The sequence below is a fragment of the Plutella xylostella genome, chromosome 12, assembly GCF_932276165.1.
Source record: "Plutella xylostella chromosome 12, ilPluXylo3.1, whole genome shotgun sequence".
Classification (NCBI taxonomy): Eukaryota; Metazoa; Arthropoda; class Insecta; order Lepidoptera; family Plutellidae; genus Plutella; species Plutella xylostella.
In genome coordinates, this window is record NC_063992.1 from 8,588,229 (window position 1) to 8,615,876 (window position 27,648).

A 27,648-nucleotide genomic window follows, 5' to 3' on the forward strand; every position below is an offset into this window, starting at 1 on the left:
AGGTGAGGATATAGATTATATATTTATTATTATTCTTCTGAGGTAAGGATATTACCATAAAGTTAATAGAGAACTATATAGGTCTATGACTCTCTATGACATGGTACAGCCCGGCAAATAAGATAGACTGATTCGTCATCAATTCGTCATGTACGGAACACCCTGCACTTGTGCTGCACTTTAATATTACTGACAAGTTGACAAACCCGTGGTTACCTATAAAAAAAATACCTATTAGAGCCAAGGACATTGGAGCATCTTATTATTATTATTCTGAGTTACCAGACACTGAGAAAGTTACCCCATCACTAGGTTGTTTTATTTTAATCTGTGAACAGCTTTGCTTACCAAATTTAAAAAATCATTGATTTAGTTTATGGTGCGATGGCTGTCATTTCTTCGTTTTTATTTTACAGAAAATAAAAAGCTTTCTTACAGTGATGTTTTCGTGAATCATGTATATATTTTGTACTTTAGTGTTTAAGGATAAGTGAATTAATAATGCTCCGGTAGTATTGAGCACGTAAAATGTGTAAATAAATATATTTTCATAGCAATCGACGATGGCGTCTGATGGCGAAACTACTTGTACGAATGATCCTAATTTCGCTGTAATATACTCTTTCTTGAAAGTGTTTGGTAAACTGTACGGCCTAGAAATACCATCAATAACGAAATTGCAAGAGTCGATCGAGGATACCCAAGAAGGTAACTGTTGTAAACTATTTTTAGTGTGTATTGCTATACAAACAAATAATCACATTTGTTTCTTCCTTTTTTGTGTAGTGTTAGAACCTCTGAAAGACCTTCATCTGCGATTGTTGAGGCGTGCATTGAAGTCGGTGCAGAGTAACCGCTGGGAGAGATGTCTGATCAAATTTTGCCATCAACATGGTCATCACCAAGAAGCTTGGGAATTGGAAAGATTCTCATACAAGAAAGCTAGCACGCAGGTTAAATTGAAGATTCTGAAGGTAAATAATACATATAAAAGTAAATTAACATAAATTATCCATAATAAGTGAGTAATATACAAGAACTAGGTATGCACTACTGTAATTGTTTACATGCATCATTAGACAACAATGTTGGTTATTGTTTTTCTATGAAAAAAGGATATACCTAGTAATACTCCTTATTTTTACAAACCTACATTGAGTATAGGTATCTAATATGAACCCAGTTCAAATACACTAATACCTGCTTTCTTTGTCATTTTTTTTCTGTAGTTTGTTGAAAAGTGTATGTATGTATTACTGGCACAGATATCTGTTGAATGAACCAAAACATGAGAAAACTAGTGTACATATCAGATTTAACAAACCCTTTGTGAGAATTATAATACCACTGTGTCAGAATTTGCATTAATTAGCTATTCAATTTTTTGTAGGTGCTGCTAGAATATCAGTTCACATGTCACAGTAAGTTCAAGACTTCAGTAAATGCAATAGCCTGTAACGACTTGCGGCTGGAACCAATAGGGAAAGATAAAAATGGTTGTGTTTACTGGATGCAAGTGGACCACGAGGCAAACCTGCATTTGTATAAGGAGGATCAAGATGAAGAGACATGGCAGCTGGTGGCAAGGTAAATATTTAAACTATTTATTGGTTTTAATTGAGTTGGGATCAATCCATGGCCATACCATATGCATCTATTTGGGAAATTAAATGTTTATAAGTAGTACCAAAAAGCTGCATAATTCATGTTACAATAAACCAAAAATGTTGCACAGATCTAGGTATTATAGTCTTACTATTATTATTTTGGTCTAAACATTTTGTAATACTTTTGTTACATGTATTGTATTGCAATGCCATGAGAAAAAGTATTGAACCAAGTTTTAAAATGTCTTGGCTTTGTTTGTTTTAGAAATAGGGAAGAGTTGGTTAAAGTTATTGGGCAGCTGAAGAAAGGTGAGGACATTGGAGCATCTGCTGAGCCCACGGAGGAGACAAACATCAATGAAGACTCAAATAGTGCAGAGGTGGTTCCTGAGGAGAAAAAGGTATAAATTACTTATATTCTATTCTCTGTAGGGGTGTAAGTACCTGCACCTGGCCCTCTCGAATGGAACCGTTGTGCATATCCCCATGGTCTAAACTGCCTTCCTAAGCTTGGACCATTTCCCCACCACGCTGGTCCACTGCGGGTTGGTGGGTTCACATATCTTGATGTGCTAGATCTAGATATGCAGCTTTCCTGACAATGTTTTCCTTCACTGTAAGAGCGATGGTATACATTGTACTTAAGTTAAAAGAACTCATTGTCATGTCAGAGCTGGGATTCGAACCCGCATCTCTGGCGTGAGAAGCGGGCACTTAACCGACTGAACTACCACTGCTCATATTACTTAAAAGTAGAAAAAAAAATCCTATTAAATCATCCCATAGTACACAAACACATTACTTTATTGCGTAAATAAATCTTTAGTTCATGCTAATGCTGCTCTTTCTACAAGACTAAGGTACTTGGTAGCTGTTCCCTCACGCAACGGTGTTTTACAATGTCTTCCTTTATTGTTTTAACAACTCTCCAGTTCTTCTATGTTATAATGTTTTCTATTTGATTATCTATTTCTTTATTTTTAGGAAACGAAGCCCGAGGATGACAATGAAGAGTTTTTAAGTCCAGAATCAGAATCAGATAATGAAGAGGGTGAAGAGAAAGTTGAACCAGAAGAGAAGCCCACTGAAAGCAATACTGATGCACAGAGTAAAGAAGAAGTTAATAAGCCTGAAAGTGATAAAGAAGATGAAAGCATAAATGAAAAAGGTGAACCAGAAACCAATCCTGATATTGAAAATGCCGAAAGTAAAGCATCAGAATCTCCTAAACCCTCTGACAAGAAAGTAGAAGATGATATAGTTGAAAAACCAGAACCTATAGAAGAGCTGCCGAAAAACAAAGATGAGTTAGAAGACAAAGAATCAGAAGTAAAAGAATCTGACTCTGCAGAAAAACCTAAATCGCCAGAAAAACCTAAATCGCCTGAAAAGCCTAAATTACCTGAAAAACCTATATCACCTGAAAAACCTGAATCGCCCAAAACAAAAGAGGCTGAAAGTGATGAAGTAAGTGAAGCTGTTGAAGAACCAGTCATGGTGATTACTGGCGAGGGAAATGGTGCAGATTGTGAAAGTTCTTATATCATAGGAGAAGAGATTTGTGAGCCGATTATGTATTTCTGGGGGGAAGGGTGTGGTTTTGATAATGATACTGGTAATACAGATGCAATCGAACAATCAAACTCTTCCGAACAAACATCAGAAAGAGACAGCAAAAGTGCAGATCGTACTAATGGTGATTGTAGTACTGATTTAAGTAGTTCAAGTAGTAAATCTCCTAAAATAGGATCAACTATTAAATTAAGAAGTAGCCAAATATCTGTAACGAAAAGATCACTGAAGAAACAGTCCAACGATAGTGTGGAGGCATTAAAATCTGATCCCAAAAAACATTGTGTTAGGAATATAGAAAAGTCTGATAGTTGTTCTAGTGTAAATAATGATAATAAAAATACAAGCAATAGTGAGAGTCCTGATAATAAACTGAATAAGAGAAAAAGTAAATCTAAACTAAAGAAAAATAGTAGTGCGCCACCGCGGAAAATAAAGTTAAAAGAAGATAAAACTATTATTAGTTCGCCAGTAGAGACAAATAGTTGTAGTGATAATAAGTCTGCTATCATAGAAAAAAGGAAAAGTAGTATTTCTTCTACTGAGCACGAAGATAATGAACATTCTGAGAATGATCAAGACACAACTCAAGACAATGATAAAGAAGGTAAACTCGATGACACACTGCCTCCTAAAAAGCTTAAATTGGAGACAAACGATGTCGATAAAGATCCTTTAGCAGATTCGCAACCTGAAAAAGACGAATCGCCTACAGAAACGCCTGAAAAATCTAATGGGGACAGTGCAAAAGCCTCTAAAAGTGAATCGAAACTAGAAGATCCTGTCAAAAGTAATTCTGAAGATGAAATTGTTAAACCATCACCTGTTTCATCTCGTAAGAAAATTAAAGCCAACAGGGGTAAATTAAAAAGAAGAAAAGTGTCCATTAAACCGGAAAATGACGAAAAAGCTTCCGAAAACGAAGAAAAAGAGGAAGACAGTGATCAGAACTCAAAGAAACCAAATGCGAAGTCCTTGAAAAGATCATTGTTGGATAGCAGTCATAGTGACAAAAATAAAACTGAATCTCAAACAGAAAGCGAGGATGAAGAACCAGTTACAAAAGGGAAACGGCTCAAAATTAAACCTAAGAAGATTATAACTTCAAACAGGTAAAATCTAGCATATTATGAGTTCTTAGCACCAACATAGATATTTGTTCATCAATCACATTTTTATTCAAATATTGTTGTTGCAGGAAAAAAGTGGAAGATAAAAAGAATCAGAAGAACTCGAGCGAAGAATCAGAGGAAGAAACCCTTTATAGTTTAGGTACCTTAATTTTATTTACATCTCTTTAAGATTACATTAACTTCTATACCTCAACTGATATCCACAATATCTATTACATATACCAGTGTTTTTCAACCTTTTTCATGACGCGACCCCCCTGGTATAAAAAAAATATTTCCCCCTTGACCCTTTCGGTTTTTTATCATGTAGTATGTGTATGTTACAGTATTCCCAGTATTCATTTCATACGACGTATTTATGGTCTCCATGATTAGGTTTCGAAGTAGTACATACTTATCGGATTTAAAAACACACTATTTTACAATTACACACATCGGATACGTGTGGCCATGTAGTACATAGGTACGTACGACTAATGCCATTGCGACCCGGAATTTCTATTTCGAAATTAGCTTTTTCTTTCTGACTTTTTTGAGCATTTAAATATCTTGAATAAAAGTTTTCATCGTCTTTGAATCAGGCAGGACGGCCTCACACGCTACGTTTTCTTATTCGTGGTCTCTACTCGAGAACTCGTTTATCCCAATGGTTATCGGTTCTTCAGCAGATATGACCAGCACACTACCACTTCAGCTTGCATATTTTGATTGACGTAATCTTAATCATCTGACTGACGGAAAACCTCATTTCTGATACGATTTATCAGAGAAACCCCAAGCATAGCTCTCTCTTCAGACTTTAAATCGGTGGACTAGTCCTACCGTCAGTGCCCACGTCTCTGCACCATACATCATCACTGGCAGGACGCACTGGTTGAAATCTTTAGTCCTCAGGCTCTCGCCAAGGAGAATATGTGCTGACGAAGTATTCCGAATGCAGCCCAACCCAGTTGGATGCGCCTTGCAACCTCCTTGTCAAAGTTGCTTCTGCCTAGCCGAATAGTCTGCCCGAGTTAGACATATTCTTGCACAACTTCGATTGTTGGCTCATCAACGATCACCGGCTCCGGTTCGATGTGAGCATTGTACATGACTTTCGTCTTGTCCAAATTTATACCCCGAAGCCTACACGTTGGGAAGCAGCATTTAGGCCACTTCCATCACCCAGCTGAGTTCCTGCAGAGATTCTGCCATAATAACGATGTCGTCCGCGAAGCAGAGAGGTGTGACATTTACTCGCCATTTATACATATGCCATCTCCATTGTCCAGCGGCATCGTAGGCATCGTACAGACTCCTCAACTCCTCGATATAGCGCCAGTCGAATTTAAATCTCTGAAACGCTTCCAAAATTGCCCATGTCTCTATGGAGTTGAAGGCGTTTTCATAGTCCACAAGGGTTAGACACAGAGGCTGATTATCTGATTATACTCTTCGGTCTTCTGTGTAATCTGCCTTACTGTGTGGATGTGGTCTGTTGTACTAAAACAGATCCACGATGAGATAAATTAATTAATAAACAACAAGCTCAGCCTTTGCATTTAAGAAAATTTTAAGTAAAAGTATTTTTAAAGTTTTCTTTCTTTCTTAATAAATTAATACTAATTGTCTTTATTGATTTTTTACTAAAGTTCTCAGTTTTTTCGCCCTTTGGCGACCCCCCTACAGAAGCTTCGCGACCCCCCGGGGGGTCGCGACCCACAGGTTGAAAAACACTGACATGTACCTATTGTTAATTTAATGGTATAAAAATTAACAGTAAAACATATCCCAATCCACAGCCGGCAAAAAAGGTGCAAAGAAAATCCTCAAAAAGGGCAAAGGAGGCAAGACTAGGAATGACAAGAAAAAACCAGAAGTCAAACCGGAGCGAGGCGGTTCCGAGGACTCGGAAATAACACCCGTGAGGCAGTCCAGGAGAATAGCTCAGTTGAAGATAAAGGAGGAAGCTGATAGACGACACATGGAAGAGGTGGCACTGAGGGAGTTGAAGATACAGCATAAGAAGGTTAAGGTAACCTGTTTTTATCTTAAAGTTGGGGTGACTTGCAGTTTCAGTTTGTTTTACTGAACTTGTCATCATGTTGATCCAACTAGTCAAACCTAAGCCAGTATTCATCATCATCTGTTGATCATCATCAACCTACAAACGCCCTATAGGAGGGACTGGTCGGTCAAGACGGATGATGGACCACCGGTCTTTTACCTTCAGTCAGTAGAGTGTCATCAGTTAAACAATTTGCCGTCAATCCACTTGTTATCTAAAGATCTTCCTTTCCTGTACCTCCTGTACGTTGGATGGTAGAAAATGCTTTTAGCACTAAGCACACCTTTTATACACTTATTTCTTACTAGCTGTTCCCGCGCGCTTCGCTTCGCCTTAAAAAGTTTTCCCGTGGGAATTCCGGGATAAAAAGTAGCCTATGTTCTTTCCCAGGGTCTAGACCATATGTATACCAAATTTCATTCAAATCCGTTCAGTAGTTTTGGCGTGAAAGAGTAACAGACAGACAGACAGACAGACAGACAGACAGACAGACACAGTTACTTTCGCATTTATAATATTAGTTAGGATATTTTTTAAATAAAGAATTAAATAAATAAATAAACAAAGTCCTTTCCTAAGACGTGTCAAAGGTGCCTTTATCAGTCACAATACTCACAATGGTCGCTAACTCCCACTTCCCCTCCAGAACCCGAACGCCAAAGACGAGGAAGAAGACTGGAAGGCGTCCGGTGCATCATCAGCTTCAGAAGACAATCGCCGGCGCCGCAAGAAGGCGCTTTGGAAGGCCGCCGACTCGTCGCATGATGATGATTCCGAGAGTGATGAGCCGCTGTTCGAGCATGTGCATGAGGAGCCTGACTGTAAGTGTATTGTTAGGGTGTTAAAAATAGGGTACAGGAAGCCGGAACGGAGGGTCATTCTGAACATTTAAAAAATGCTTTTCTTTATTGTATCAGTCCATTTCTTCTCGCAATAGTCACAATACATAATACACTCACGGGCAATGAAAAAGTTCCACTCACAAAATGCTGACTCCAAACGACCCCAATTTTTTCAAACATTTAATTCAAAATTTGTACAAAATATTAGTTTATTGTTGGTAATATCCTGATGCTCTGTTTAATGTACTTCAATGTTGCAGAAGGAATCATTAAGCTAACCTTTTCCGTTTATGAGTAATTTGATGTTTTTCTCAGTGGACTCTTTTCATTGCCCGTGAGTGTATATGAACATGTCCTTAAGGATTCCTGACTCTATGTTGTATTTTAACCTATTTATTGGGTACCTATTTATTGTTGGCTTGTAGGACTATTTGGTCCAGCTAGCGACTGCCTTGAGGCTTGTCTTTTTCCATAATCATGAGCCAATAATCCCCCACCACTCCCGTACATGTCTATCCCTTGGAGCGCCAAAACACCGTCCTATTTGAAGATATAAATTCATATAAGAAAAATACAGATGTAGTTATAAAAGTTATTTATTTGTTGCAGTGGATTTCTCAAAGTCTGACCACGAATTCTCACCGGAATCCGATCTGGAGAGCGGCGAACCCGTGGAGCCGGTCAAAAGGGCGCGGACACTACAAGAAGGTATAGTTTCTTTATTAAAAGCCTTTTATTACACAGAGCTATCACTAAAACGGTGTTTATGAGAAGAAGTGGGCCTTTGGAGGCGGCAGCACTGTGCCAATGTTTACATCGGCTCCGTATTTAAATTAAATTAAAACAGAAAAAGCGGCTAATTACAGTCAAAATTTGCATCAAGTCAATGTATATAGTGCGTAACATAAGGACAAGTGTTATTAAAGTGATCGCAAACAGTATAACAAAGATAATAAACTTCTTAAATAACAAGAATATATTACGAGTGAACAGTGAGTAACTGGACAAATAAACAATAATAATACACTTATAATACAAACAAGCCAGTGTGTGATGCGTACCAGTGCCAAGAGTGAAATATTAGAACATTTAAAGTGCATTCCTGTGTGACTATAATATGTTGATAACGATAACGGTCAAAGTCCACTAACGTACGCTCTGACTCATCTCACCGAATCTTCATTATGAATGAGAATTTCGCATCACTCGTTACGAACTGAACTAGTGCAGTCGTTAAGTCAATCACTCGTGAACCGAAGGGCGCGAGATCGATTCCAGGAACCGCATATTTTTTTTTTTTTCTTTTTATTTTTACCATTTTGAAACTAAGAAATGCTAAATAATAATATGGAAAACATAACAATAAGAAAACCAATATCAAGGCGTAACTCTGAAAATGAGATTTTTAATTCCACCATGCAAGATGATACATCATGGGGTTCAACTACATTGAACACAACATCACGTAGCCTGCCTGTATTATCATCACATGATACTTCACAATACCTTACTACTTTGCGAGACTGACTAAGTCACAACATCTCAACATGGCAAATAAAAGGAGCCATGAGGATATTGTTTGTAGAAATAATGTAGAGATTGTAGAGTCAATAAAGGAAACTTCATCAAGAACTGAGTTTTTTCGGACATCTTAATGTATTTCATCAAAATATAAATGGATTAATTAATAAATCTGACATACTAACACTACATATTAATGAATTAAAAAATGAAGGAATAGATGTCGATGTGATCTGTATCACTGAGCACAATATGATAGAAACTGATGTACCTACCTTATATTTACAAAACTATAAATTAGCTGTTTCATCATCTAGGAACAACAGGCATGGAGGAACATGTATTCTTTTGCACGGTAGATACCGATACAAAGAAATAAATTTGAAAACTTTTAACACTCCCAATATATTAGAATGTTGTGGAATACAATTAGAAGATCATAACATTAATATTATTTGTATTTATAGGTCTCCTAACACAGCAGCTTGGGCGTATGACACATTTTTAGGAAAATTGGATGAATTATTAGCAAAAATATGCGATAAAAATAAAAAGACTATATTATGTGGCGATTTCAATATTGATCGTCTCTCTCGAAACGCTAGATGTAATGAATTTGAAAGCCTTTTACTCACATATAATCTAAAATTGACTATTAACGAACCAACAAGGCTAAGCAGTGGCACATGCCTCGATAACTTTAGTCATAATATACGCGGCTGTAAAAGTAAAGTATTAGAGCTGGCTTTATCTGATCATACAGCGCAAATATTAAAATGTCCGGTAAAAGAACGATGCAACCTTCGTTATTGGTTTATCGAACGTAGAGACTACAGCGATGAAAATTTAAAAAAATTCGCTGAATACGTCTCTGAATTGAGTTTTAACGAAGTGTATGAAAGCCAGGATCCAAATGACGCATTTGACAAATTTCACACACTTTTTAAATTATTTTACGACCTTTCATTCCCAATTATTAAAGTCAGGGTAACGGCATCAAAAAAACCAAAATGGATATCCAAAGGAATAAAACGTTGCTCTAAACGAAAAAGAGAATTACTATGGAAATATCGACTATCAAACTGTCAAGAGGATAAAAATAAATTCAAGAATTATTCGAAACGCTTTAAGAAAATTGTAAAATTGACTCAAAAATCTCAAAACGACTACTACATAAAAACCTCCGATAACAAATGTAAAGCAACATGGAACATTATCAATAAAAATAAACTGAATTTCCCCGCTGAAGATATAAGGAAAATCAAAGTTGGTCATAATACTATTACGGATCCTCAAAAAATTGCACAAGCTTTCAATGACTTTTATATCGACCAAATTAAGCCAATCACTGGGGACAAACCCTCAATAGCAAACATTTGTTCTAATGTCAATTCAATATTTATGAGCCCTACCACATCAAAGGATATAAATAAAATTATAAAAAACCTTAAGAACAAATCTAGTACCGGTAACGATGATATCTGTACAAAGGTTATTAAATACGTTGCTGAAACTATATCACCTATCTTAAGCCATATCATGAACCTATGTATAGAGCAAGGTATCTTTCCAGCAAAATTGAAGACAGCTATTATTAAACCAATGTTTAAAAAACTTGATAAAGAGAACATGACTTACTACAGACCAATAGCCCTTATACCAATCATTGCAAAGATTTTTGAAAAAGTAATTTATAACTGCCTTTACTCTTACTTTGAGAAAAACAACATTTTCGCTGCAGAACAAAAAGGATTCAGGAAAAATAAAAGCATAAATTCAGCAATATACGACTTTTTATATGAAGTAGTCACATCAATAGACAAAAGAATACCTACTGTAGCCTTGTTTATGGACATGACGAAAGCTTTCGATTACGTGGATCATTCTGTGTTAATCATGAAGTTGCAAACCTATGGGGTAAGAGGTAATGTGTTAAACCTAATAAAATCTTATTTGAGTGGAAGAAAACAAATGACGATAGTTTCAAAACTATGTCCAGTCCAAAAAACACTACAGAATTACGTTTCCGACACAAGAATGGTTGAATACGGTGTACCTCAGGGTAGTGTCCTTGGGCCCCTTCTGTTTCTAATCTACATAAACGATCTACCTAGAGAAACTAAAAATATAATGGTATTGTTTGCAGACGATAGCACTATACTATTTAAGAACAAAAATATCATTAACTTAGAAACTGACATCAACAACACACTAACGGACGTGATTAAATGGTTAACTGCAAATAATCTCTTAATTAATCTTGACAAAACAAATATAATGACATTTAAAAATAACTACAGACTTACATCAGAATTGAATAATATTAACATAAAATATAATAATAAAATCATAAATGAAATTAAATCAACAAAATTTTTAGGTTTAAATATTGACTCACATCTTACATGGAAAGAACACATAGTTAAAGTTTGCATGAAATTAAATACATTTTCCTATGCTTTACACATGCTGTCTAAAGTTGTAAATCAAAAGGCAGTTCTAGCTGCTTATTACGCATATGTTGTCTCCACTCTGAGATATGGACTTATCTTCTGGGGCAACTCTACAGACAAAGAAATTGCCTTCAAGGCTCAAAAAAGGTGTATTAGGTCAATCAGAAAATTGAAGCCAACGGATACGTGCAAACCCCACTTTATTGAACTGAAAACATTAACATTGCCTTCCTTATACATTTTAGAGGTAGCCACTTTCGTAAAAACTAATTACGATTTGTTTGACAATTTCAATAGCGAGAGGTACAAAAACAAAATCAGTGCTCCACGACGCTCAACTGCATTATTTAAAAAAAGTATATTCTGTATGGCACCGTTAGTTTATAATCATCTGCCAACCTCTATTAGGGAAATACAAGTGCTGCATTTATTTAAAAAACGACTGTCACAATTCTTAATTGGAAAAGCCTACTATAGTGTCAATGAGTTTCTCCAAGATAAAATATAATTTATGTCCCATTTATGATTTTAGAATGAATGTTTATGAAATCATTTTAGTTAAGTAGGTATATTTATTAAATGTGAATGTTATAATTTTATTTTGAAATTTTTGCATGGATAAAATTTTATTGACATAATAATTAGCTAATAATGTATTTTTCGTATTATAAATAATTTTAAATTCAATTCATATTGATATATAAAAAATTTGTACATCCTTTAGGGTAGAATATAGTTTTAAGCAACATGTACCTATTATAACACCATACCTACACCTATATTCAACAAATAAATAATTTTGATTTTGATTTTGATTTTTTGATTTTGAAACCAATGTAAATAACATCTGTTAGTAGATATTGCTTCGAGTACTTAAACCGCCTCCTACCACAGTCTTATTTACATTACATTAGTCGGTTACACCGTTTTCGATCACCGACTAATATAAACAGCTCCTTGTATTTTAAAAGTACAATCGTTATTTTGTGGAATGACTAGTGGTCGTACAAACTGTTATAAGTTTCAGAATCACTAGGTTAAGCGAAACACATTTTGTAACCTTTTGTAATTAAATAAATACATACATATGCACTCACGATCACGACTCTAATCGCCGAAGGGGTAGTCAGAGGTGGCTTACAAGTGAGCCACCCACTATTCGCAGCACATTTGTACTCACGTGATAGGTAATTAAATAATTAAATAATAATATTCTCCATACCCAGGACAAGAGGACGGCGCGTGCGTCCGATGCAAGAGCGGTGAGCAGCCCGAGTGGATCCTCCTGTGTGACAAGTGTGATGAGGGCTACCACGCGTCGTGTCTCAAGCCGCTGCTTCTGCTGGTGCCTGAGGGCGACTGGTTCTGTCCGCCGTGCCAACATGTAAGTACTAGCTGTTGCCAGATGTCCCGTCGGAATTCTGGGTAGTTCATAATGCCATAGTGCGACGTTGCCATATAGATACGAGATCGTACGCCCTCAAGCCATTGCTTCTGATGAGACTGGTTCTGTCCGCCGTGCCAACATGTAAGTAACTTCTACGTAACCACTGTAGTTTACAGAGTGCACAACGTTGTCAACGTTACCTGCATAACTAGGACAAGAGGACGGTGCCTGTGTCCGATGCAAGAGCAGTGAGCAGCCCGAGTGGATCCTCCTGTGTGACAAGTGTGATGACGGCTACCACGCGTCCTGTCTCAAGCCTCTGCTGCTGTTGGTGCCAGAGGGAGACTGGTTCTGTCCGCCGTGCCAACATGTAAGTACACAGCCTCGTAACTTATATGTAACCACTGTAGTACAGAGTGCACAACGTTGTCAACGTTACCTGCATAACTAGGACAAGAGGACGGCGCATGCGTCCGATGCAAGAGCTGCGAACAGCCCGAGTGGATCCTCCTGTGTGACAAGTGCGAACACGGCTACTACGCGTCGTGTCTCAAGCCGCTGCTTCTGCTGGTGCCTGAGGGAGACTGGTTCTGTCCGCCGTGCCAACATGTAAGTATACAGCCTTGTTACTTCTACGTAACCATTGTAGTACACAGAGTGCTAACTTTAGGTGCATAACTAGCACGGGTCTAGTTACGAGCACCACAGACGTGACAAAAGTTTTCCATCGTGCTGAAAAACTTTTGAAGTGGGCCTCTTACTTCCGATGCTAGCCATGCTGTTCCTGTGATAACTAGAACTCTTCAAAGCTTGGGGTGAATACATAATGTATCTTGCTGGCTGAACATATTAATTTAGTAATACAGATCGATTGGGAACTATTTACAAACTAAATAAATACATACATTATACTCTTCTGTTCCACAGAACATGCTGATTGACTCTCTAGAAGCGGAGTTGACGAAATACGACGAGCTGCTGAAAGTGGTGGAAGAAGAACGAGCCAAGAAGAAACTGGAAGAGAAGGAAACCAAGAAGGAGTCCAGCGAGGAAGAAATTAAACGAGAGAGGAAGGAGAAGAGTTCCAGTAAGTAGTCTGTTGTATAATATTGTATATCTGCCAATGCGGATTAATTTATAGAGTGAAAAGTTTCTTATTGCGAATGTGGTCATTATAATGCAAAAATTCAAAATATACGGAATATGCCCCAAAATACGAGCCAACCGAATCGTAAAATATCATCAGATGGTTTAGCTTTTACTAACGCATTGGCTATAGTGTAAAAGACCCTGATCAAAATAAATTCGCAGTGCAAAATATATTGTGTTTTTGCGTCTAGCACGAGTTACTAGACCCTCAATAATTTTACTAGCCGCATCATGGCACCCCAGCCTACCCTATCAGATACACCAATGTTCACACATCCCCAGGTGCAAGCTCTAGCGGTTCCTGGTCCTCATCAGACGAGGAGGGTGCGGTGTACCGGCTTCGCGAGCGGAGACAGCTGCCTGTTAGCTACCGCGCCCGGGAGTATGATAGACTCATCTCTTCTGCTATCAAGGTAACTAGCTAAATACAAGGAAATAATTGCAAAGAAATTCAGGCGAGGAATATCTGCCCCTTGTCTTTAGCAAGCGCGGATCCAGACCTCAAAATAGGTGATGGGCAAGTCTAAAAAACTGATTTTGCCTCGCCTAGATGCACTGATAGCTGTTTTTTTTTGTTGAAGTGGCCAATAATCCATATTATAGTTGTGCTGAGTGCAATTTTTCCAAATAATTCAAAACTGTTTTTTTTTTCAGGAAAATGTTAACTGTTAAAATTCTGTATTATTAAGGCAAAAGTTAGAAAAGAACGTAAACAACTAGACCAAATTCGCATTTAAATGAGGCTGGCTTTATCTAGATAGGAAAAATTGTTTTTAATATCTTCAGTTATTTAAAAGAAAGGCTATTTTATGAAACTGTGTTTCAGATTTCCCCAATTATGACCCAATTATGGCAAAAGTTTGCATCTCTCTATCTCTCTCTCTCTCTCTCAGCCTTCTGTAGTCCACTGTTGGACATAGGCCTCTCCTAACGATCGCCACCCCAAACGGTCACCCGCCATCTGCATCCAGCGGCTTCCCGCTACCTTCCGCAGATCATCAGACCAACGGGTTAGGGGCGACCGACACGCCGTTTGCCGACACGGGGTCTCCACTCCAGAACCTTTGTACTCCAGCGGTCGTCGGCTCTGCGGGCTTCGTGGCCAGCCCATTGCCACTTCAGCGTGCTAATCCTTTTGGCTATGTCGGTAACTTTAGTTCTCCTGTGGATTTCTTCATACGAATCCTATCTCGCAGGGACACGCCTAACATAGCCCTATCCATAGCACGCTGAGCAACTCTGAGCTTGTGGATAAGCCCTTTGGTGAAGCACCACGTCTCGGCTCCGTAAGTCATCACTGGCAACACGCATTGATTGAAAACTTTTGTTTTCAGACACTGAGGTATGTTTTCAGTGAAGATGTGTCGTAATTTCCCGAACGCTGCCCATCCGAGTTGGATTCTACGAGCTACCTCTTTATCGAAGTTGGATTTACCTAATCGGATCACTTGTCCTAGGTAGGGATACTGATCGACAACTTCGATGGTGACACCTCCTACAGTTACGGGCGATGATGAAACATGTTCGTTCGACATGACCTTTGTCTTGTCCATGTTCATTTCCATCATCCAGCGTTTCCGTCATAATAACTATGTAACTATTAATTTTTTAAGTTTTATGTTTTAGATGTTTAATGTTTTAAGTTTCTCAGCTTAGATTTTTTAGTTTAAGTATGGTGTCTTTCAGGCCAATGTAAAAATGTTCTGGAAATTTATCAGAACTGCCCGAGGGAAATCAGAGGAATCGAAGATGAATGTAGTGCGAGATGAGGATGGATGTATTTTAAACGACGAAACATTGGTTCTGAAGAGATGGAAGGAATATTTTGAGCGGTTGTTTGAATGTGATGTTTCTGAGGAAGCGTCGGTGTCTAGTACATCCGGTCCTTCTCAGGACAAAGAATCAGAAAGCGAGATCAGTATGGATGAAATCATGAAAGCGATGAAAAGTATGAAAGTAGGTAAGGCTGCTGGGTATGATAGAATTACAATGGAGATGCTGAGGGCTGGGGAAGGGCTAGTAGCAAGCCTGCTGTGGCTTTTCTTTAATATATGTTGGAGACGAGGTCAAGTACCAGGTGACTGGTGCAGGGCCGTTATTGTCCCACTATACAAGGGAAAGGGTTCACAGCAGGATTGTAGAAACTACCGCGGTATCAGTCTCCTCAGCATTGTCGGTAAACTCTATGCTAAAGTGTTGATTGAAAGAGTTATGAAAGAAACTGAAGAAAGAATCTGGGATGTGCAAGCGGGATTTAGAAAGGGGATGGGATGCACGGACCAGGTCTTCTCCATGCGCATGGTAGCAGAGAAGTTTCTGGCTAAAAACCAGAAAGTATTCTGCGTGTTCCTTGATTTGGAGAAGGCCTACGACAGAGTGGCGAGGAATGAGTTGTGGAAAACACTGTCTAAGTTCGGATTGAGCGGTGAGCTAATACGAGCACTGAAATCACTTTATGTGACTTCTAGTGCTTGTGTTAGGATCAACGGGGCCTGCACGGACTGGTTCGGCATCCATAAGGGTGTACGACAGGGCTGCGTAGCGTCACCGTGGCTATTCAATCTGTTCATGGACAGTTGTTTACAAAGATTGAAAGAAGAAGAATGTGGTTTAAGTATGGGTGAGTTAGTCATCAGATGCCTTCTGTACGCCGATGATCAAGTCTTATTTGCATCATCGGCAGAGGAACTGCAAAATATGGTGACTGTTATGAATGATTCTTTGAAGGAGAAAGGAATGAAACTGAATGTGAGCAAGACGAAAGTGATGGTGTTTGAAAGAGAAGAAAGTAGAACGACGTGTGAGTTGAAAATTGATGATGTGAATGTGGAACAAGTTGACGAGTTCGTGTATTTGGGCTCGATATTTAGTAGGGATGGAAGATGTGATAAGGATATAGAGCGAAGAGTGAATGCTGGAAATAGAGTGAATGGGGCCCTTCACTCCATTGTGGCGAGTCAGGTCGTGTCAAAACAGGCACGGCTGGCTATTCACAATGCCGTGTTGGTGCCGACATTGATGTATGGCAGTGAAAGTTGGGTATGGCAGAAGAAGCATGAAAGTAGATTAAATGCGGTAGAGATGCGCTCTCTGCGAAGTATGTTAGGTGTGACTCTGAATGACAGGTTAAGAAATAGTTTTATAAGAGAAAAGTGTGGTCTGAAAGAAGATGTAGTGACAAGAGTTGAGAAAGGAATGCTTCGGTGGTTTGGACATGTGGAAAGAATGAATGATGAAAGAGTGACAAAGGAAATATATAGAGCAAAAGTGAGTGGAAGAGTCGGGAGGGGTCGCCCTAGACGGACGCATGTCGACCAGATTGGCGACATACTGAAAAAGGGCCAATTTAAGAGTACCCGTAACCGACGAGCATGTATGCGCAGATGTATGAATGTGGAAGAAGCGAAAGAGGTGTGTCAGAATCGTGCCCAGTGGAAATCTGTAATCTCTGCCTACCCCTCTGGGAGACAGGCGTGAGCGTGTATGTATGTATATATGTATGGTGTCAATAAAGAATTTTAATTTTAATTTTCTTTTTAATGTCATCAGCAAATCGTAGATGAGAGATATATTCGCCATTGACGTTAATGCCCAGTCTTTTCCACTCTACAAGCTTAAAAACATCTTCCAGTGCACAGGTGAACAGTTTCGGAGAAATAACATCTCCCTGTCTCACGCCCCTTTGCAACTGGATCGGTTTTGTGCTATGTTCGTGTAATCGAACTGACATTGTGGCAGCACTGTACATACATCTTAACACCTCGATATAGCGATAATAACCCATTCAGTTTTGGCTTAGAGTGGTATAACAAACCTATTTGCAAACTTTCACGGAAGATTTATCATTATTTCATACAAAAGTTTTCCCGCTAACTCCCGTTCCCGTTGAAATTTTGTAATATCCTGTTGTAACTAGGCTTTTAAAGTTACTAAGGTATCTGCATGCCAAATTTCAAGCGTCTAACTTAAGCGCATTAGATTTTTCATAGAAAAGGATTTTCCCGCTAATTCCCGTTCCCGTGGGAATTCCGGGAATTCGTTTCTTAGTGCTTACTTACATTATCTAAGGAACTTAGGTGCCAAGTTTCATAATTGAAGCTTTAAAGTGTTATTAACCCAACAAGTTTTTAAAAAAATATTACATAACTCGTATACCTACTTATGGGTTTTTTTTCACAAAAACACTTCAGGAGAAGTCTAAAAAACTAAAATTCTTGCAGTTTTACCAAAAAAGGCTTTCTTTTAAATAAAGGAATACCTATTGATTTATCGAGATCTTGACAGAAAATTTTATGGTTTTTGAAACCTTGGCTTGGCTTTCCAGGTGGATTTTTTTTTACATATACCATAACTATAACCCGAAATAATCTCATCATAACTATAAAACAGCCTCAACCTCAAAGTGATAACAAAAATATAAATTATAAAATCCCTGGTTTGATATGGCAATTACTTAAGTCATTTAGGTGATGGGCATGCCCATCTTGCCCATAATAGTGGATCCGCTCCTGGTCTTTAGGACTGTAAAGAAGTGTTTCATGAGACATGCTTCCAAAACCCCCATTTTTACAGTTTATTTACCGAATAAGCGCTTTTATTTACCCGCATAACTCAAGGTTTATTGTAATACACAGTCACTTCATATAAATATACACCTAGCTACGGATTTCCAAGTCCTAAAACTATTCCTCTGTGTCCATATCCATGTGTTCTGCCTTCTCTCTTAAAACTTTTCCATCAATGAAATGTTTTCACCTTATCAGTCTCTGTTTCGTATTCTGATTTTATTTCCAATATATTAAAACCACTCTACTGTACCTATAGGAGGAGTATGTAGAGCCGACATCGAGCGCCGGGAACCAAGGCCGGGGGAAGGACATCTCCACTATCATAGAGGCTGCCGAGGAAGAGAAAATGAAAGCGGACCGAGAGGCTTTGGAGCAGGTGCGATATGCATAACAGTTTTTGTTTATTTGGAGATGCATTTTATTATTGTAGGTACATACGCTTTATATATTGTCACGTCACCAGCCACCACCACCATAAGTGGACCTGTCCCCGCTACACGGTCAGTATATCGTGATTCGCCATAAATATGTCGCTATGATTGGTGGAACGCACAGTAAGCAATTTTATCGACATCTGCGCCGCGGGATCTGTAGGGTGATTCAGTATAAATTTCAACGAACGAAATGAATTTGAGAACGGTTTGTTGCACCACTGAAACTACTCGTGCACTCTCTACCAATAAATTTCACCTTTGGACTTCATCCCACGCCATCTTTCCCTCTCATCTTTGTCTTTGTCTACAGTTTTTTTTTACTTCTACCATGTAATTTGGTAACTTTATAATTATAATCTATGCATCGAAACAAATATCACATTTTACCTATATATTGTAACTGTAGGGCAAACCTCTGGAGAAGAAGAAGAAGAAGCAGCGACGCAAGCCGAGGAAGCTGAACTCTCTGGACGTGCCTTCCGAGGATGACGATGAAACTGACGAGGATTTCAAAGATACTGGGTAAGTATGGCGCCTCATTGAGTTATACTGTCAGTCTTACATTATCGTGTTAGCTAAGCTAGAGAGCTCACCAGAGTAGCCCACAGTAGTTTTGATGGAACATGGTCAGCAGATAATATTTTTATCATTAGCCTTCTTCATTCAACCCCTATCGGCTACTTATCTTTGTCGGTACACATTTGCACAAAGTCAGAGGGCATCCCACGATATGTTTTCTTGTTCGTGATTGGCCACTCGGCAACATTTCTATCGCAGAAATGAGAAAAATTGCATATCTTGTTCCACTTTCCAGAGTAAAAAAATGAACAACTTATGTATTAGAATCAATGAGTTACGGAGTAACATGTAAGTACAAATATACAGCAAAAAGCAGATGACTCGCTTGCTAGTCACCTCTGACTACCCATTCGGGGATTACAGTCGTGAGCATATGTATGAGTTACGTAGGCATCAAACACTAACACTTACATTTCCCCTCCACAGTATGGAGTCGACATCCGAGTCCATATCGTCGGAAGGCGACCGCGGCAGCTCGGGCGACTCGCGATCCTCCGACTCGCTGCCGATACGGAGGGCTTGCAGACCAGACAGCAAGAAGGGTAAGGAACACTATGAATTATTGTGTAGCAGGTTCAACAAACTGTTGATCATTTTCTCCTCAGCACAGATGTCGCATATTATAAAGTTATTTGACCAACAAAGTTTCTATGGAAAAGCTATTTTTTTGGGAATTTTAGAAATTCGTAGAGTAAAAGTTGATCAGAATGACCCCGTGAAGTCACCATATTAATAATATAGGTACCACTTTTGCAACATTCTGTATAAATTGAACAAAATGCATTTTTTTAATCTTTTCACTTTCCCTTTGTAACTGTAATCATACACTATATTCATACAGCCGCAGCTTTCAATAATAGTCACCTCACATTTGTTTTACTTTACTCCAGAACGAGCCAAGAACCGGGAATCTTCGCCTGAGGTTAAGAAGAAGAAAGGAGTCTTCAATTCATCATCAAGCGAGTCCAGCGATGCTAAGGATTGGTCAAAGAAAAACAAGTGAGTACTTTCCATTAAACCTTAATTATGTCTGAATGCTTGATAAAATTTTAGTTTTCTAGATTACAATTTTATAATATTCATCATCATTAACACCCTTCTATCGCGTACTGCTGGTTATAGGCCATCTTATAAATACGCTAGCTTTTCAGGACTTTATATGCTCTAATCCAGTGCCATCCGTCAACCTAGAAACACCAGAACTGTACATAAAAACAAATATAACCGTACTTACTAATAATTACCAACACACCAGATCAAAACCGAAAAAGAAGCGCGACCGCGACAAATCCTCGACCAAAAAGCCGAAGAAGCGTCGCGGCCTCACTCAATACGACGCTGAAGGCAACGTGATTCGTGCGCGAGTCACCTACGGCGGGCTCAGCGGGCCCGAAGACGTCAACGACTGGAGCCCTAAGCACAGGACCAGGCAGCGCAGGATGAACTACACGGAGACGCCGAATACCGAGTCGGAGGATGTGAGTTTTTGGGTTTAGTTGTGTTTTGTGAAAAGTTAGTCATGCATGAGACAAAAATGTGACTACTTACCAACATATAAAAGTTATGAAACTAGAAAAATAAGCCATTTCAAATGGTAATATGGATAGATGGTGCCGTCTAGTGCAATGTTTATACAGAAGTTTTTAATAATAGATAAAATTACGTAGGTAACTAGGCACGCTTCCTAAAAATCACCATGACTTAATCATGAAGCGAAGTAAAAACTGGCAATAAAAATTCAGAAGTCTATTTCTTCTGCTAGTTGATATTGTATGAAAATCTTGTAAATGTAGGCTTGCCATGCACACCTTCGCCCAAATCTACTTCACTTTTTATAATAATCGACCCTCCCAAACCCAGGAAATGCACAAATCGAGCGGCAAGCACATGCCGGACAGCTCGGACGAGTTCAAAGTAACAGACTCGGACGTGGACTCGGACTCCGACGCAGAGAGAAAGAGGAAGAAGCTTCAAGAGGAAGCGGATGAGGAGAAACAGAAGGCTATGAGTGATCTGGTGAACAAGACTGCTGTCGTGCCGCTGGAGAAACTGCCAGAGGATGTCACTAAAGCCAAGACTGAGGAGCTGGAAGCGCATTTGAGTGAGTATAACTTATGTTTTTATATGTTTATCGACGTCGCGTCGATAACAAACCTGAGCAGGGGGGGAAAGTGTGAGCTGAGGTGGCGTGACGCATAAGATTTCTTTCCAGTGGCCGTGGGTCTTGCCATGTAGGAAAACATCCATTATTACTATTATCAGATGGTGTATGAGTAACTAACTTCGTAGTTTTAATGATTGTTTTATTCTTATGTCCAGATGCCCAAAACCAGGCCGCCAACCAGACCCCCCGCCCCGCCAGAGGGCGCGGCAGTCGCGGCGGCAGAGGAAGCAGGTATGTTCGTCAATTATTACAATTTTAAGTAAACGCACAGCCCGTAAATGGACCACAGCAGGGCAGGACTGCTCCAAGACAGGAGGGTTATTGCTACAATTTCCACATTTGACGGGTGGGAGATATCACACAACACAAACTCACTGTGTTATTTATCTTAGTATAACATTGGTTCGGCTCATCATTCTACAGAGGCGCAGCCCCCAAGTATTAGATCCATTTATTTAAATTATCATCATCATCCAAGGTTATCTGGCATATTGCTATAAGCAATGAGGATCAAATGCCTTCTTGTGCTGTTTTTATTTTCAAGTTTAATGAATTTACGAAGAAGATGACCGAATGGCGTAGTGGTTAGTGACCCTTACTACTGAGCCGATGGTCCCGGGTTCGATTCCCGGCTGGGGCAGATATTTGTTTAAACACAGATATTTGTTCTGATGTGCCCGTAAAATGGCAATAGGCCCGCCAAATCATCAACATCACTTCATACAGCCCCTACCGGCTATATATCTACCCCATCAGTCATTTAACCCACCGGCCATCGGTTCTTGGGCAAATATAGCATATAAACTGTACCTATATGGAATGTATATTCACTACATTGGGACTAACATAACACTCTGGCGAAAAGTGGGTGCAGCAATGCACCTCTGCCTACCCCGCAAGGGAGTACATTAGTACAAGGCGTGAGTGCGTGTTTTTTTTATGAATTTATTTTGTATTTTTTTGTTTCAATAAAATATACATTGTATTTCGCACAGGGGTCCCCGAGGCAGCCGCGGCGCGGGGCGCGGCGGGGGCTCCAGCAGCGGCCGCCCCCCGGGGGAGGGCACCGACGACCCGCTCTCTAAACTTGTAGGAGTTAAAATTAAAGGTAAGAGAGATACTTGGATCTTCTGATGAAATGTTACTCGTTGAATCTATGAAATTTGTGGTGGCGTTTACACAGGTTTATTACACAGTAGCTAATGCCACAGAATAATAACTAGTACCAGGTACAGAAGCCCATCTTCGCAATGGCCTGCAAAGAAATATGACTCCATCCCATAAGCAATAAGATCTAATTTAGATCGCGTTCCGGCCGCACACGTTTTTATTTACTTACCTACCAATTAATTTTTGAGGGAATATGCGCCTTATTTCACTGGACTACGGTGCATAATAAGTTATACGTGGTTATACGCATTGAAAAAGAAGCCACCTTAGGGTTGCCTCAGCACCACAGACTACAACGTTTACTAAGCAACGGACTGACTTTGTAAAAAGAATGTCATGTTTTAAAACAAAATTAATTTGAATTTAGAATACAAAGCTATTCCTAACTTTTTTTCTATTGGAAATAACCAGTAAAAACAATAACAATTTCATAGTTAAGATATTTTGAAGTACATAAAATATGTATGAATACCTAAAACATTTAATTTTGTGAAAACATGTTTTTTTTTGTTATAATTTATATTATGGATATAATTTATATTATGATACAGAACGTGTTAGTTTCGTTAAGCACTAATCCCACTCAGCGCACATTTTATAATCGATTCATTAATGCATTTTGAAGGTAGTTGTGTCTGTAAATTTAATACTTTAACGAAAACAAAATTGGAATAGACTTTGTTCAACGTGGAGAAAAAAAAGGGTTTGTAGTTCGGATTAATTTCATTTCAAATAAGGAACGTAGAAGAAATCAATAAAATACTTAGGACCAGTGGCGGCTGCACCTCAAGTGCGCCCGTGCAACGCACTACCATTTAAAAACCTTCTAAACCTTCATTCTTACTATACCATACTAGGTACGTGTACAAAAAACTTCACAAAAAATACCAATATAACAACCGCAATACCTACCCTAAACTGAAATTACATAAATCTGATTATCGTTACGAGTTAAATTAAATCGAGCTGGCCTATTTTGATTTCTACTGCGAAAGAATTAGATCTTATTTTTGCTTGAACAAAAACGGCCCCGTGCGCTCGGATTGTCGCACGGGGCGAGCTCCTACATGTAGTATGAAACAGGATGGAAATGGCCCGGCGCGTGAGACGGAAGATGCTCAGTACAAACTGTATGCAGTTCTAGGATAAATTCGTGCGCCGCACGCGACCGGAAATTGCCGAAATAATACGAATGACGCCACGGGACTCGGGCGGGAGGCGCGGGCGGCGGCCTTGACCGGTGGCGTGACCTACGAACGATGCACTTGTCAACTTGTCATGTCATTGTCAGTTTCACCTTTCGCGCGCGAATACGTAATTAATTTGCTAATTACTTATTAACTAAGAAAGTAGTAAAGATTTCGTGATTGTGTATATGTGTGTGTGAGTGAAAATGAGTGCAAAATACAATATTGACTTCATACTGAAATACTGAAATACTCATTTATTCATAAATCAATAATTTATAAGTCAAAGGAAAAATATATGGTACTTATATGAGTACGTATTACAAAAAATGTCACAGTAAAAAAAGCATCATTCACATTATATTTCAATGTCAAATTAATAAATTCATACTATCAATGTCAAATAAATTAAATTAATACAGTATTATTGATAGATGTCAAGTTAATTACAATTAATACAATTTATCGCCATAATAATAATAAATATAATAAATAAATATAGGTACAATATTTGTACGAAAATATATCAAATCAAGGAATGGCTTTCACAGTCTGAAAGTATTCGTTAGTTGTATAGCATGCCATACCAACCAGTAGCTTTTTTAACTTAGAAATGAATATGGACTCACTAGGCACACTTTTTATTTCGTCAGGGAGAGAGTTGTACACCTTGGGAACAAGAGTAAGGAGACACTTGTCAGCTTTGGTGAACCTCCTAGCAGGTATACAAAGTTGATCGCGACGCCGGGTGTTAATATTGTGCGTGTCTTTTTTTTTGCTAAATTGTGGCAGATTACGCCACGCGTACTTAGCGATTTCTAATATGTACAGCGAGGGAAGCGTTAAGATGTTGTATTTCTTGAAAAGCTCCTTCGCTGAAAAGTCGCAGGGTACACCGGCAATTATTCTTATGGCACGTTTCTGCATCCTTAGTGCGCATTCGCAGTCTGCTGCGTCTCCCCACAAGTCTAGTCCGTAAATAAGTATGGAGTGAAAGTAACCGTAGTAGGCTTTTTTTAAATTATCAGTTGTTAGAGATGGGGCCAACCTAGACAGAGCAAAGCACGCAGATGAGAGCCTAGTGCAGGTGATGTCGATGTGCGGCGCCCACGTGAGGCCGGCGTCGATGGTGAAGCCCAGGTAGCGGACCTGGTCCACCTGCGGCACCGCCACCCCGTCACAAACTACGTTCAGCTCGTGTCCCCTAGTTTTTCGTAGTTGGAAGTGCATAACCTTTGTTTTTTCAACATTCAGTAGCATTCCGTTGGCGGAAAACCAATGAGCTAGACAGCCAGTGACACGCCTGAGTTTAGATTTTAGCTGGTCGAAGTCATCGGCAGCTACTATTACACATGTGTCATCTGCGAACAGAACGTATTCAGCTTCATCAGACGCAGTGGATATATCATTCATTAGAATGAGAAAGAGACTATTGCCCATTATTGACCCTTGAGGGACAGAACAATTACCAACATGCTCGAGTTCCGATTTAGCACCACGAACGCATGTGCATTGATGACGCTGTGACAGGAAACTACATATAGTTTTATGGAAATCACCCTCGACACCGTACTTACTCAACTTTTTCAGTATGAGAGAGTGATTAACAAGATCGAAGGCGCGCGACAGGTCGCAGAACATGGCCGCGACCTGTCGCCCGTCCTCGAGCCGGCCCATCACCCGCGCCACGACGTCGCGAGCGGCGTCTACTGTAGACTTGTTAGCTTGGTATGCGTATTGCCGAGTGTTTAACAGTTTATTTTTGGTAAAGTGTTCATCGAGTCTATTGCTAATTATGCGTTCGAATGCCTTAGAAAATATTGGAATTTGAGCTATAGGTCTATAGCTCTTTTCTACATCCATCTCCCCTTTGCCCTTGTACACCGGCTGGACTTTAATCTGTTTGAGAGACTGTGGATAAACACCAAACTCAACGCACTTGTTAAACAACATACATAACAACGAGATTAGTATTGGTGGTACATAATCATATACGTGCGTTGGCATGTCATTTATATCCGTCGAGTTCTTACGTTTAATATTTTTGATCACAGTTATTAACTCTGATAATGTTATTGGCACAAACTGAAACGTTGGTTTTGGCCTGCCATCTAAATATTTATCGAGGAACTGCATAGCGACAACAAGGTCGGGTCGCGAGCGAGGGTCGTTGTTGGCCTCCACATAGAAGCGATTGAGGGCGGCGGCGGCGGCGCCCGCGCGCTGCTCCTGACTGCTGCCGGCAGACTTGCTCACCAGCAGGTCGAGGGCCCCTCCGCGCCGCGCCTCGCTTCGACCGGTTTCAGCCTCGATCACTCTCCACACAGTACGACGCATGTCAGATTTAGGGTTACTGATCTGTTTGTTAATGTATTCGCGACGTGAGTTACGTAATTCCAGAGAATATTCTATCTCGAGCTGCAATAAGCTACTGGTTGATAGGCAATTGTCAAGTTTATTATTATGATTGGCTACGGAGTATTTCAGCTTACGCACTTCACAACGCAACTCTTGAACTTTTGGATTAGCCCAGGAGAAAAGGTTTTTTTTTACAGGATATTTCCTAATTGGAAAGAATACCTCATAGAAGTTCTTAATTACGTTGAAAATTGCGGTAAGTTGATCACAAGGACTTGGCCACTTTTGGAGAACCATATCCCAATTATACAAACATAGGGCCTCATAAAAATTATCAATTTGGAGTTGTGAAAACAGTCGTTTATGGGTTACATCATTAGAATTAGCATGTTGACTTTTTATTTGTGCTACAATAATAACACCAGTGTGATCCGACAAACACATTTCCACAGGCGCTATTTGTAAGATATCAACATTAGGTATATTAGTGTAGGCATGGTCAAGACAAGTTCTACTGGATGAGGTCACTCTAGTTGGGAAATCCACTAACGTTTTAAAACCGTGTTGTTTCAATGTAGAATTTAATCTTTTAGACATTAATGTTTTCACTAGAAGGTCAATGTTCATATCACCAACTATAATTAATTTGTAGGTATTCGATGCGTTTAAATCAAATAAAGCGTTCATAGTAGAAAGAAAAATGTCAATGTCACCTCTATTTTCTCCTTGAGGGGGTCTATAAATACAGACAACAATCAAGTCTAGACCAACGCACTCGACAGCGCATACCTCGACGTGCATCTCCACGGACAGCGCGGCGAACTCCCCGCGCTCGATGGTGAGCAGGTCGGGCCTCACGTAGATGCAGGCGCCGCCTCCCTCGCGGGACGCACGCGCGTAGCTCGCCGCCAACCTGTAGTTGCCTATCCGGACACTGGTCAGCTCATTGGATCGGAGGAAGTGTTCTGTTATACAGAGGACATCCAAGTCTTTATGGGACAACTGAAGTTCACATTCAAGTTGAAAACATTTATTCTCCAGTCTATTGATATTTTGGTGGATTATCGATATGTTACTCAGTCTTGTGTTAGTCACCTTCTTAGTAACACTTCCAATATCAGTGGCGGTGCCGTCAATGTCAATGAGGAGTCGCGGCCGGGGGAGCCTCGACGGCAACAGCGGGACGGGTCGGGGCTGCGGCGGAGGGGGTACCGGTGACGTCACAGCGCGAGGCGCTCTGTCCCCGCTCTTGGTAGCGGGGCTTGGCGGGAAACCAGTCGCAATATTTAACGTGCGGGGGCCACAAAGAAGGCGAATCGATCTGTGGTAGCAAACTTTCTGGTATGCCTATAACGAATGCAGCATGTTTATTCGTCTTCAGCTTCCGTTTTTCTACTTCATAGCGATCGGATGTTACAATTCTGTTGAGAAAGTTTAACACGTTGTGCGTCGTCGTATTCGGTTTGAATGACCAAGC

At 39.6% G+C, this 27,648-nt stretch overlaps 1 protein-coding gene across 1 annotated transcript in view; it reads left to right on the top strand.

Annotated features, from left to right (window-relative positions):
• Positions 1-368: 368 nt before the first annotated feature.
• Positions 369-27,648, top strand: part of LOC105385218 (titin) — a 36,536-nt gene continuing 9,256 nt past the window's right edge. Inside the window, exons 1-20 of the mRNA XM_048624461.1 lie at positions 369-708; positions 787-974; positions 1,391-1,587; positions 1,873-2,008; positions 2,592-4,291; positions 4,378-4,451; positions 6,094-6,326; positions 7,006-7,180; positions 7,811-7,909; positions 12,402-12,559; positions 13,490-13,649; positions 13,994-14,124; positions 18,536-18,655; positions 19,120-19,235; positions 19,719-19,834; positions 20,183-20,291; positions 20,548-20,770; positions 21,153-21,393; positions 21,612-21,687; positions 22,452-22,564. Of these exons, the coding sequence (XP_048480418.1) occupies positions 564-708; positions 787-974; positions 1,391-1,587; positions 1,873-2,008; positions 2,592-4,291; positions 4,378-4,451; positions 6,094-6,326; positions 7,006-7,180; positions 7,811-7,909; positions 12,402-12,559; positions 13,490-13,649; positions 13,994-14,124; positions 18,536-18,655; positions 19,120-19,235; positions 19,719-19,834; positions 20,183-20,291; positions 20,548-20,770; positions 21,153-21,393; positions 21,612-21,687; positions 22,452-22,564 (4,510 nt within the window). The 5' untranslated portion in view covers positions 369-563. The remainder of the gene's footprint in view (positions 709-786; positions 975-1,390; positions 1,588-1,872; positions 2,009-2,591; positions 4,292-4,377; positions 4,452-6,093; positions 6,327-7,005; positions 7,181-7,810; positions 7,910-12,401; positions 12,560-13,489; positions 13,650-13,993; positions 14,125-18,535; positions 18,656-19,119; positions 19,236-19,718; positions 19,835-20,182; positions 20,292-20,547; positions 20,771-21,152; positions 21,394-21,611; positions 21,688-22,451; positions 22,565-27,648) is intronic.